The sequence below is a fragment of the Peromyscus eremicus genome, chromosome 2 (assembly GCF_949786415.1).
Source record: "Peromyscus eremicus chromosome 2, PerEre_H2_v1, whole genome shotgun sequence".
NCBI lineage: Eukaryota > Metazoa > Chordata > Mammalia > Rodentia > Cricetidae > Peromyscus > Peromyscus eremicus.
Genome location: NC_081417.1, coordinates 141597453 through 141611286, shown reverse-complemented (window position 1 = coordinate 141611286; position 13834 = coordinate 141597453). Strand labels below are relative to the sequence as shown.

Here is a 13834-nt window from a genome sequence, read left to right as displayed (position 1 = left end):
CGGATGCCAAACAGCTTTGACTTCCTTCTTTGTCCCTCACTACATGAGTTTACAGAAGACAGTGTTCCTGTTCCAAAAAGAAATGGGCATTTCAAAACACACACTGCAGCACTACCATGCAGTGCACATTTTATAAAAGATGGTTACTGGGGTTGGGGATTTAGCTCAGTGGTAGAGCGCTTGTCTAGCAAGCGCAAGGCCCTGGGGTCGGTCCTCAGCTCTGAAAAAAAAAAAAAAAAAAAAAAAAGAAAGAAAGAAAAGAAAAATAAAAAAAGATAGTTAATACCAGCATGTGAGAGTGAGTGTGAGAGAGAGATATCTTAGTATCATTACTGTTATAAACCTAGATAGCATAAAAATGTTACTGTTGTTAGCATTTACATGTTGTTACATGTTAGTAAACACAAATAATCCCAGTACTCTAGAGTAGAATCCAGAAGTCAAGGTCAACCTAAAAGAGGAAAAAAACCCACAACTAGACAAACCCGCCACCTTGAACACTCTAGCATGGTGGGGTTCTCTGATCTCAAGAGCAGTATAGTGTCTGAACATAAATCAGGAACTGCAGAAGACAGGCACACTCCACTCCCAAATGAACTGCTCCCTTGAGTGTAGGTTGTTCTTTGTTTTCCTGGTGCTGGAGACCAAATCCAGGGTCTTGCACAGCAAGCACAGAACCAATGAGCTAAAGCCTCACCACCACCACCACCACCACCACCACCACTAATACGAGTCTTAATTTTTCACCATCTTAGGGCCATACAATGGCCAAAGCTCACGAACAGACCTTAAGACCAGACAACGTTAACTCCTATGCTTGGTTCTACTATAAACTTAGGGTCAGCTGCTTAACATCACTGTGCCTCAACTTTCTCCTCTACCAAACAGAGAGACAAAGAAAAGAAACATCTAGTTCCTAGAGTTGTTGCCAGTCCTTTATGTGAGCTAAAAGCACTGCCCCAAGCCTGACTACCTGTGACCAATCTCTCTCTCTCTCTCTCTCTCTCTCTCTCTCTCTCTCTCTCTCTCTCTCTCTCTCTCATACACACAATAATTTTGAAAGTTACAGGGAAAGATGCTAAGCTATTATAGAAAAAGTTTTCTTATACTCCTTTCAAAGAAAACTGGATAAAGCTGAACGAAGAAAAAAGACAAATCTACATATCAAAAGCCTTTGTATTCCTAGGAACTAGGGTCCAGAAGGTCTCATCTTTTTCTTTTTGTTTCCAGTTTTACTGTTGTTTGTGTGTCTGAGACAAGGGTCACCAGTGCATATACACACATGCATACCACACACCCATACACATTAAATAAATGAACGTTATATTAAAAAATTCAATATTCCTTAGCAGATAAGAAACTAACTTCAATCAAGCATGGTGTTGCACTTTCAATGCCAGCAGAGGCCAGTCAGGTAACATAATGAGTCCAGGGCAGCCAGGGCTAGAGAAACCATCTCCCCCCCCCCAAAAAAAAAAGTGGGTGGGGGTGGAGTGGGAGGATAAGAGAGAGAACTTAATTCCAAGGTAAATAGTTTCTGAGATCTCAAATGAAAACTAAAACTCAATCCTCTACCAAACCAATGTTTCTGCATGACTGAACAAATTAAAACTAACCTGAGGTAATCTTCAACCATCCTATCACTAGTCAATATCAAGTCTTCTTAACAACTCATAAGACACTAATGGAACTGCTACCTGTAAATTTAAAACATTTTACATTAAAGCTACTCAAATAAGCCAGTGTGATAGCCAGCATTCAGGAGGCAGACAGAGAGACATAGATCTCTTTGAGTTTGAGGACAGCTTGAGCTACATAGCAAGTACCAGGACAACAAAAGCTACAAAGAGAGATTTTTGTCTCAACAGCAAAACACACTCATGGCCTCTTAATGAAGCACTAATAAAGCAATGAGAGAGAGAGAGAGAGAGAGAGAGAGAGAGAGAGAGAGAGAGAGAGAGAGAGAGAGAGAGAATGTGAGTGTTGGACATGCATTTGGTTGATGAAAAGAGAGCACTGCTCCCTCCCCGCCAAGCTGGAGTTTGTGAGACATATGTAGTACACTCCTATAATCCCAGCACTCAGAAGATAGAAATAGGAGATCAGTTCAAGGCCTTCAGCTACACAATTAACTAGGTCAGTCCCAGTAACACGAGACCCTGTCTCACGATATATTAGGCTATTTTTGAATTGACTGTGTTCTAAATAAAACATATCAACCATCTGACTAACCTGTGCTGACATAGTATTATTAGGCAGGCAGATCTCAGTGAGTTCAAGGCCAGCTTGGTCTACAAGCAAGTTCCAGGACTTGCCTCAAAAAAAACCAAAAAGAGGGCAAGAGAGAAAAGCAAGAAAGCAAGAAGAACACGCCAGAAAGACATCAATAAGAATTATCATGCAGAGAAAATACCCTTAAACTGGGAACCCTTTCACATAAATGGCAATCCTGTAGGCTTATTTTAATGAATGTCTCTCTGGACCTGAAATCTCTTCATTATGTTCTTCAAATGGGATTGTGGGGTGGGAGAGGGGAAGCCTTACACCCTAAAAATTATTACAAGCAGATGGAAACAATGTACATTTTCCACTTATGTTGTGGTCACCACAAGCATTCCAAAATCCTTTTCATGTTCATTATGAGCTAATACTTCATATGTATAAAGAAGCAAATCTAAACTTTCCTTTTAAGTATCTTGACATATTTTTTATGTAATGTTTCCTCCGCACCCTTTCTGAACACTATATATTTAAAATACACAACACACACACACACACACACACACACACACACACACACACACACACGAGCATATTTCAAACACTATGGATTAGAAAGGCAGCTCCACTTGTTGGGCCTGCACAAAAAGCTTAGTTTGGTCCCTCACACCTAAAACAAAACATCCCAGGAAGCAAGCTACAGGGATCACCTAACTGCTCAAAGGATTTCTGGAACTCTTGCTCTTGTAAATAACCCTGAGAGGTCAGGTTCACAATGAGCACCAGTGATCAGAGAGGAAATTGAACCATCCAAAGCCCAAAGAATAAAATGGACTGATTCAAAAACCACCTTTCCCCTATTCCCTAGGTACTCTGTATCATGTATTGAAGTAAAACTTTCATAAACGTAAACATCACAATGGAAAGGAATAGAACAAGAGATTATTAATAACGTCAATATCCATATGAGTTCCTCTTAAACACAAATAAAACTGTCATACCATTTGAAACAAATAAACCAAAATAAAGGAAGATGACTACCCTTTGTTCCTCATTTATAGAACCCAAAATCAAAGAGCAAAACGTGCCGAAAAATATATAGTGATCACACGAAAGTGCACAGACGACCAGCTTAACCCTCAGGTGTCTGAGGTATTGTCTGAGACACACCTGGCTCAAGCCAGACCCCCATGACCTGGATTCAATTCTCACTGCAATCTCGGGCTGACACTAGGCTCACACTCCAGCTATCCTGTGATTGTATATCCATCATTCCCATCTCTGCTCTGTCACCAGTACAATATACAACCAAACCACTCCTTTAAGATGGCCTTGGTCATCACTGATTCCTCCTGACTGATAGCACTTATCTCAAATGATTGAATACAATTCTGTTTCAAGCACAATCTAAGGTTCCTGAAGGACTCATGAGTCAACAATTAACAGACTAATTAACATAACCTAAACCTGCTTCTACACAAACATTTCCAAACCACAAAAATTAAGGCATTCCTCCTAAAATTCCAAGTGCAGGCACACAGTTGCAATCTCAGTGCTTGAAAGATAGAAAGAAGCAGGGTGGTCATGAGTTCTAGGTGAATTAAGATAACATAGCAAGACTCTGGCTTTTAAAAAATAAAAAAATGCTCCTAAGAAATGTCATTGTTAGTAAAAATGCATAGTATCTATTTACAGTCATTCCAAACTACCAGTCGAGCTGAACACACCTCTGATCATTTTCATTTTAGGCTTTGGTTATACTATTTACTCCAGGAGTATTTTCAATTCTCATCTTCTTCCTGCAGAAATAAGGCTTTATAAGAAATAAGGAGGAGCTCACAACAATTCTTCCAGAAGTTTTTCTTTCCTTTAGAGACTAGAGAACTCTTCCTCCCAGTAAGGTCCTATGGTATGGACATGAATGGTTTCATCTCTTTCTGTTTTCTTAGAGTTGTGTGTGTGTGTGTGTGTGTGTGTGTGTGTGTGTGTGTGTGTGTGTGTGAGAGAGAGAGAGAGAGAGAGAGAGAGAGAGAGAGAGAGAGAGAGAGAGAGAGAGAGATATGCTTGTGGTGACCACAACATAAGTGGAAAATGTACATATGGGCACACCTGTTACTGAGGTCAGAGGAGGGCATTAAATGGCATACACTTTTAATCCCAGCATTAACAGACAGACAGAATTTGAGGCCTTCCTGGTCTACACAGAAAATTTATGGACAGCCAGAGTTATACAGTAGATCTCAGTGGTGGTGGTGGGAGTGGGGGGTTTACGAGCAAACAGTTGAAAGCCACCTGTGGTGGTTTGAACAGGTATTGTGCCCATAGACTCATGCGTCTGAATGCTTGGCCCATAGGGGGTGGCACTATTGGGAGGTGTAGTCTTGTTTGAGTAGGTGTGGCCTTGTTGGAGGAAGTGTGTTACTGTGGGGTGGGCTTTGAGGTCTTATATGCTTTCTGAAGCCTGTGGATCAAGATGTAGAACTCTCAGCTCCTTCTCCAGCACCATGTCTGCCTGCATACTGCTATGTTTCCTGCCATGAGGACAATGGACTAAACCTCTGAAACTGTAAACCATCCTCAGTTAAATGTTTTCCTTTATAAGAGTTGTCACAGTCATGGTGTCTCTTCACAGCAATAGAAACCCTAACTAAGACACCACATGGATACCGGAACCCTAACTCGGGTCCTATGCAAGAGCAACAATGTGCTTTACCACAACTGAGCCATCTCTCCAGCACCATCCCATCTCTTATCACGGAGAGCTACCTTGCACTATTTAAATGATGAAATGCATCCTAATGACTAAACAGAACCAGGAAGAGAACCAAGTAGGATATCTTGCTCTATTCAAAGATGTAGTTGGCTACTGATGAAAAATGTACAACTAAAGGTTATTATACATAGCCCACAAATCTACAATCTCCCTCAATCAGTCCATAAAGCTGGGTGCCAAAAGAATATTTTCCCAGATATGAAGGGCTATGGTTTTTGATCAGATGGCAACACAGTGACCTAAATGGTTCATGTGATCGAAGGAATAACTTTTCTGTCCATTACACAGTAATACCGTATTACTAAGTCTTATCTAACAAACCTTCCAACAATATCCAAACACTTTCCTGGGTATCATATAATTTCAAATTTTAATTTGGGAAAGTAGATATTAACTAAAGAGAAACAGTTAGACATAACAGGAATAGGGAATGGCTCCCTAAAGACTCATTTGCTGAAGGAAAGCTCTCACATAGCTTTCAAACTGCTAAAGACCACAACATGTTACCACAACACAGGCGAAGCATAAGGCACTTGTGCTCTTAGCTCTTAAGTGAGACACCTCATACAATGGAGTTCAAAGGAGATGGAGAGTACGTATAAACAAAGTAGAGTGACCCAGCTGGCCCTGAAGAAAGAGTAAAAGGAGTAAATGTGACGTGTGGTGGTTTGAGTGAGACGGTCGCCACAGTTTCAGACATTTGAACACTTGAAACCTAGTTGATGGTGCTGTTTGGGAGGTGCTAATTTGCTGGAGGAAACACATCACTAAGAAGTGAGTTTTTAAAGTTTAGAAACCCAAGCCACTTCTGGTTCACTCTCTTGTTTTTGTAGTAAAAGCCCTCGGCCCTCAGCTTCCTGCAGCCATGCCTGCCACCTGCTGCCATGTCTCCTTGAAATGACAGACTCTCATTCCTGGAGAAGAAGAAGAAGTTCAAAACCCCTTCTTTCTCTAAGCTGCCTTGGTCATAAGTGTTTTATCACAGTAGCAGAAAAGTAACTAGTATAAAATGCAAAACTACATAAAAATATATAAAAGCATAAAATCTAAGAACGGTTAGAGTGGTAAGATGACACCCACCAACTGTCAAATGATGCTTCCTCCTTAACAATTCTAGCTTCTCTACAGGCACCTCTGGGAAATCTTAGGATAATGACTACCATATGTTATTTGAGTGCCCAGGACCCAGGACCCAGGACAGGAGTTCTTAAAAACAATCTACTAAGAAAAAAAACAGTTAATTTGAGGGTGACAATACAGCTCAGGAGTTGAGCATGTCCCCATGAATGGGGGAAAAGCAATAATTAGGGTACACGGGATGTGCTGGCTAGTTTTCGTCAACTTTGAAACAAGCTATAGTCATCTGAGAGGAAAGAACCTCAATTGAGAAAATGTTCCCATGAGACCAGGCTCTAAAGCATTTTCATTATTAGTGACTGATGTGGTAGGATTTAGCCCATTGTCGGTGGGGCCTTCCCTGGTCTGGTGGTCCTGAGTTCTATAAGAAAGCTCCATAAGGAACAAGCCAGTAAGCAACACCCCTCTATAGCCTATGCATCAGCTCCTGACTCCAAGTTCCTGTCCTGGCTTCCTTCAGTGATAGAGTGCAATGTGGAAGTGTAAGTCAAATAACTTTCCTTCCCAACTTGCTTTTGATCATAGTGTTTCATCATAGCAATAACAACACTAACTAAGAAATGGGATAAAACAATAATGTCCACATCACATTCTGTGCACACAGCAATACCCCTACACTGCAAAAACTAAGATCTATGAAAAGCCATAACTCAACAGGTTCCAAAGTGCAAATCTGTTTAAATTAGCCAGTGGAAAAGCCACCCAAGACATTGTACATCTGCACAACTGTTATCTCTGATACATACAAAAGTTCATTTGTGTTTAAATCCTAATAATTAGCGAGTTCCCAAACTCCTGGTAAAGTGAAACCATAGACTAATAAACCAAAAGACCATAACTCCTTGACTATGAAGTAAAGAACAGTTAAATGAAAGAGAATCAAATTTTTGTCAGCAAAACACTGGAGACAAACTCTTCTTAAATAAAAAGGGTTCAATTAAAACAGAAAATGGAAAATGAAAACAAGGAGTCAGTAAGGACCAAAAAGAAGAGAAAAAGAACAGAGAGACAATTTGTATGGAGCTGGACATAGCTACTGGGAGCTACAGAGAGAACAATGTCCAATTACACTTTTCTTTCTATGGAAAAAAGAGTTTGCTAATTAAATCTCATGGCTCAGCCCTATGCATCTGTATAGCACAGGCTCCATTACCAGTTACTACCAAAAGCAACAAAAACTTAACAGCCATAAATACACACAGCATACTTCAAAGGGATTTCTTTTGGTAAACTTCCTAAGGTTACCTACTTATCTACCAATCAAACTTCATCTGGTGTAAGTTAAATGACAAAAACGTTGCAGTCTCTCACTTACAATCCGTATTGGCATCCCAGTCCAAAACTAAGAAGTTACACAACGACACAGACTGTGGATTGTGAAGCTGCCTGCTCCCACTGGTAGCCGATTTCCTAATGAATTAGGTCCTACTATGCCTTCAAAAATGGATGGCATAGTTTGGGGGCACGGCGGCTGAAAACGGACTGAAGAGGTGATTTGGTGTTAAAGAGCACTGACTGTTCTTTAACTGACTAAATCTCAGCACCCATGTGGCAGCTCACAAACACCTCTAACTCCAGTCTCCTTTCCTCTTTTGGCACTGCATGCATAGTACACAGACATGCACACTCAAAAAACATCCACATACATAAAATAAAACAAAAAATTAAAATTAAAAAAAAAAAGAGGCTGAGACAAGAAGATAAGTTCAAGGACATCCTGGACCAGGCCAGGGTTGGATTCATAGCAAAACACTGCCTCAAAAAACGGAACTGTAAACTCACAAACAGAATTTTCTAGAAACCTGTAAACAGAAGAAGAGAGTTGAGCCTGGGGGAATGGCACAGTGGGTGAGAGCACTTACTGTGCAAGTGTGAGTTTGGATTCAAAGAATGCAACGGGATGGCTGAGCACCGTAACTTCAACACTGGAGTGGGGTGATTTAAAAAGGGGGGGGGGGATAACTGGAGCTTTACTAAGCAAAGTGCTGAGTTTCAGACTCAGTGAAGAGACCCTGTTTCAGGAAATGAGGCAAAGAAGAAAGCATCTAACATCTTCCTTTGGCCTCTGCAGGTGCATGCACAAGTGACAGACACACACACTCTGGCTCTCATGACAGATATGCATGCATGTTCGCGTGCGCACCTGCACCAAATAATAATTGTAGACCTTACAGAGTGTTTTACACGCTCAATTAGTCATATTCCAATTATTCTGAAACATATCTGTCTGTTCTGTGTGTTATATAAACAAAAGACATGAATGATAAGAATGAGTTGGTATTATTATACTGACATAACGGACACAAGAGCTCACTATCTTATACATTTTCCTTTTTTGGGAGGAAGAGGATATGCACACTTGAGAAATGGGTACATGTGCCTCTGTGAACATGTGAATAATACTAAGGAAGTTCCCTAGTATTATTCACATGTGTTCTCCACCTTTTGTTTTTTTTTAAACCACCTTATTTTTTTGATACAGGGTCTCACAATGAATCTGAAGCTCACTGTTTTGGCTAGACTGTCAGTCTGGCTACCAAGCTCCAGGATATGCCTATCTCCGGCCTCCAATACTAGGGTTACAGGCATGCACAGCTATGTCCAGCTCTTACAAGAGTATTGGAGATTTGGGCTTGGATCATCTTGCTTTCAAAGCAAGCATTCTTATCCACTGAGCCATCTCTCTAGCTCCTCATTATTTTTAACACAAAATAAACCAGCAACAGCATACAACAGAAATCCTCCAAGTGTAACTTAGCATTTGAGAGGATACTCATCCATTCCCCAGGGTGAGGAGAGACAAGCCAAGCACAATATATGTAGAGCAGGGTGTTTTCTCCCCAGCAACTTTGGCCTAAGAACCAGCTTCCTGAGTAGAAAGATGAGCTTTGTAAACTTATTTCATTGCTGGACCAAAAGTAGCTGGCTGATGGCATTCTAAAATGATAACGTCTTTGCCCATCCAACCCCCCATAATGTACTGGCTAGAGAGGAAGGAGAAGGGTGACAAAGACACACACTGTACCTGTTGTTGAGAATTGTAGTCAAAAAGTCCCACAGTTGCTGCTGCTGAGTCCACAGGTACCTGCGTGCCTGAATAATCAAACTGCAGAGGCTCCATGCCCACATGTTCCATGGGGTCCAAGGGGACACTCTGGGACTCCATGTTGGAGAAATCCTCCACAGGCTTGGCACCATTGGTGCTGGTCAGCTGGGCTAAGCCCTCAGAACCATTCTGGTTTGGACCCAGAAGATCCACTTCATTAGCAGAGTTCTGGCAATTACCAGGGGTACGGCTAAACAGAGAAAGTAAAGGGCATTAAAGCTTATTTTGATCGGGGAGGGACACTACAGCAACCCCCAGTTGATGTCCTTGACATAGTTCATTAACAGTCCTGAAAGCTAGCTCTGCAAAATAACCAGAGATCTTTGACAGCGCTTACAGGGTTGTAGCCTCTAGAACAATTCTTCTAGTGTTTGCCTTCCCTCCTAGACACCTCTTGAACCTGTATCATCTGCTATTAACATATAATACCTTTACCATGGAATCTAGATTGAAGAAACAGAATAAGCTAAAAAAAACTGCATCCTGTGGCAGCCATGAAAACAAGTGTCAACTGAAACACATGGGTAAATAAATACACTCCACCAGAGCAGTAGCTCCTCTTGAAACACAGAGCAAACTGCAAAGGCTGGTTCCGATGCCAGGCATAGTGGCACACACCTATGATCCCAGTACGATTTCAGTGCAAATTTCAAAGTCATGCTGGAGTGCACACAGACTTTGTTTCAAAATAAAGCAAAACACCCAAAGTTAGTTCCTAGAAGAAAATCCAATTCTTAGAATGATTCTAATAAAAGGGTTTTCAGGTATTATTTATATTATTACGAGGGCTGAACACTACTCCCACCTGCCAAAGACATGGAAGAAGCAAATCAGTTCAAAAATGTGTAAAGCTTCATTACTGACCACAAGCTCCTACTCCAAAGACAATGCTAAACTTAAGGTAGTGTACATATGTTCCATCCTCCATGTCACCACACTCCAAAGAGCAAAGAGGGCACCAATGGTGATTGGGCCACGAGTTTAAATGAGTACTTTACTGGTTCTTGAGATACACCACAACCCTATGTTAAATGACTGTATCATCCAAACCCATTACAGGCAAAAGAGAGCCGCCTATGCCTACAGTCAATCCCTTCATCTCTAAAAAAAGAGAATACAGCTGGTATAAGTTAAAAGCATTGTCATGCTCCTTCACATACACCACCACCTCAACCACCTCCTGCCACAGCCAGATATCACAAAGCATTGCGCCAGGGTGCTTGTGATACAAGGAGGTGAGGCCATCTGAACCAATCCCAAGAACATAGGTAAGCATTTATTGCCCTTTGCCTCAAATTTCAAAGACTCTAATTCTATATATGTTCAATACATACAAAATTAGGCTTTTAAACAACTGTACTTTGTTCTGCAAATGATGCAAAATACATCTTTTATACTAGTGGGTATTAGGAGGGTGTAAAATGCATGTTTGTATGTGCATTCAAATAAACACCCATTAGCTTTAGACTGGCATTAAATTATTTGTATGTGTATCACTCAACAAAGGTTTTTATAGACTTTTTGAGATTACATACCATAACTAAAGCTTGTCTATATAAACAAGAATGGCTGCCAATTGTGCAAGACAAATGTATAATACTATGTATGTTCTATTATAGGGTAAAATCTGCAACTCAGGCATGAGCAGAGATGGGATAAGAGGTATCCATGGGACATATGATTATGAACAAACCATTCGCTGGGCATGGCAGTATACATTTGAAATCCCAGCACTTAGAGGCCAAGGCAGGAAGATTGCAAGTTCAAAGCCAGCCTGGGTTACATAGTGAGCCGCTCTTACTTTGCACCTGAACTTCTATTTCTTCAACCTCAAGTAACTGATGCCTGACCTACTTACATGGAATGGAACTGCTGAACACAAATGACATGGGAGAAGGTGCACAAGTTCTCAGGTATTCCTCCCTCCAATGTGAGAGGGGACACTAGTGTATAGTGGTGTGGTAGAAACTTAGGCAAGTTCCAAAACACCTACACCGACCGAAGTTTGAGTATTCTACTAAAATCTCCTCCGTGGAATAACTCTGCGAACCCAGCCCCATACAAATGCAATTCTACCATTTGGGAAAAGCATCAAACATGGTCAGCTCTTAGAAAATTCCACCTTACCAGTTAGTTTACACCTCTATGGCATCATCTATACTAGATCCATTTTTTTTTTTATTTTAAAGAAACAGGAAGGAAGGGACTAAAATAAAAACAAAAACCCACAGCCCACATCCAGAAATCAGAAGTGTAAAATATACAAACCTAAAATCTTTGACGTCTGCATCAATCCCATTCTGCACTGGTAAACCATTGGTCTTGTCCATCACATCACCCTCCTCCTTCAAATCTCCTAGCTTATCTCCATCAAACGTACCCTTGTTCTTCTTTTCACCTTTGTCGTTTTCATCACTGTCTGCATCCCTTGGGCCCTGTTTAAAAAATAGCTTCAGCTTCACTACTCGTCATCAACTAATTGTGGACACCAGACTACACTACATGCTAACGGAAACAAGACTGTGCCCACTTCTGACATTACAGTCTGTTTACAAACAACACGGAAGCTGCAACACTGCAGAATTTTTTGCCAAATGGGGGAAGACAGACAAACAGGTATGTTACAGAACTGAGAACATCTTATCATACCATGTACTCCCCCTATGCCCAACCCCCTCTTCTGTCCAAAGCCCAGTTAAAACTGTGTAACTCTCAACTTCTCAACTCTCAAATCTGTCTAGCATGACTCTTACAGGGATAGCATTAAGCCTGTTCAAAAAAAAAAAAAAAAAAAATCATGACTTCCCACTACCCTAAATAAACCCCTCCTTTACTTCTAAATATGAAACAATGTGGGCTGAAACCATTCTAACTCGATTAGTCTCGACCTGAAGTGGGGATATAAACCTTGCTAACTCACACTACCATCCCAGTTCCACCCTCTGTTGCACCAAATCTTAAACATTCTTGTATTTTGTTTGTCTGTTTGGTTTGGATCTGTGTTTGTTTGTTTGATTTTTGAGTCAGGTTCTTGCTGTCCCTTGCTAGCTTGGAACACACTACATACAAAGCTCAGGTTGGCCTGCATTTTTGGCAACCCTCTTGCCTCAGCCTTCTAAATGCTGAGATTACAAGTGTGCACCAGATACCCAGCCAACACTGACTTTTTAAAAAAGATGGTTCAAAATAAATTAAATCTTTCTTTTCAGAAGCATACGCTAAAAATCATCTTCCATTACCTACATATTTCAATGCAAATTAGTTTTAATGATATAATTGGGGGAATTTTATACAAGAGAATTTACTTTTGAAATGTTCCACACTCTCAAACACCTACTATGATGGATGGGGTACCAGATATATTCAGGTCCTGCCTTTTAAAGAAATGTAAACGTACCTCTTCTTACTAGCATCCAGCATAAGTCTTAGATATAGGAGGGGGGGAAATGCTTTGACTCCCAAAAGGAAAGCAACTATTTGTGGACTTGACATGGTGGAAAGCTTTGCAGACCCTGACACTGCAGGGAACTAATTAACTTTCACTTTTATAAAATGAGAGGAGCAATCTTGCTATTCCCACCACTGCTTTATGGAGTAAACAAGCGCACACTGCTCAAAATCAAGTTCCTGGTACAAGGCAAGCCAAGTGGACAAAAGACAAGCACTTCTACATCAAACATCAGATCACCAGCTACACTCCAGCGGAACTTAATGGAGCACAGAGTAGCAGACAGCTGTGAGCAGACTGAGAAAGGTGGCAGGTTGCAAAGAGTTCAGAAGTCATTTGACCAGAAACTACAATGCAGGAGTCTGACGGTCTCAGACTGTAGGACACTATTTCAGAGCTCGTTCTCCTTTTATTGTCATTCTCTGTTCAAATACACACAGAAGAAGAAAGCCTTTGTGGATATGAAAATGGGAACACGTGTGACTAGGACCCACAGCATAGCCTCAAGTGGCATCCAGATAGTAAAGCACAACAGTGGCCACAGCGGGATGGGCCTTGAAGACTGCACCTCTAACAACACGCAGCTTAGGAACACAGAAGCACTGAAGGAGCACCCTGAGACCTCAATGCAAATATGGGAAGACAAGGCTCTGAAGGCCAAGAGCACCTGCAAAATAACCAGAAACAGCAGCTACCTCCACAGTGCAGAGAAGTACAAAAGGAGTTTTCATTTTTATAGCTACAGCTATAAAGATGAATACACTGTCTGGCAGAAGCTCAATAAATATGACCAAGAAGTGTTTTAGTGGTAAGGGTCAAAACCTCCTATGAAACCAAAATGCCAAAATAAGAAACTTCATCATCTTGTCTTTATCATCATTAAAACAGTCTAGATGGTGACAATATCATTGCAATGGCAAGAAGAAACCATTAATGTCAATGGTCAGTAAGTATCACACGAAGAATCTCTACAAGCCTATAAATCAAACCTGCAGCTCGAAGAGAAACCGTTCAGCTCTAATTATCTCCCAAGGAGTTCAAAAGCCTTGTCCATAAAACCGTACAGGAACTAGGAGAAAGGAGCACTAGGAAGGTCGTCCTCCAGCAGCAAGACCCTGGTGGAGACTTATTCAGTGGCAGCTCATGTTTT

The 13834-nt window shown here is 41.0% G+C and overlaps 1 protein-coding gene across 22 annotated transcripts in view; it reads right to left on the bottom strand.

Moving 5' to 3' along the window:
* The window catches only part of Pum1 (pumilio RNA binding family member 1), a 125289-nt gene that overhangs the window by 46165 nt on the left and 65290 nt on the right, over positions 1–13834 (bottom strand). For 18 of the 22 annotated variants that reach the window (XM_059255053.1, XM_059255052.1, XM_059255056.1 and 15 more), the window contains 2 exons: positions 11505–11671; positions 9156–9426 (listed from right to left, as the gene is read on the bottom strand). The exons of the other annotated variants lie outside the window; for them this stretch is intronic. In XM_059255053.1, coding sequence (XP_059111036.1) covers positions 9156–9426; positions 11505–11671 — 438 coding nt within the window. The remainder of the gene's footprint in view (positions 1–9155; positions 9427–11504; positions 11672–13834) is intronic. 22 annotated transcript variants of the gene reach the window in all.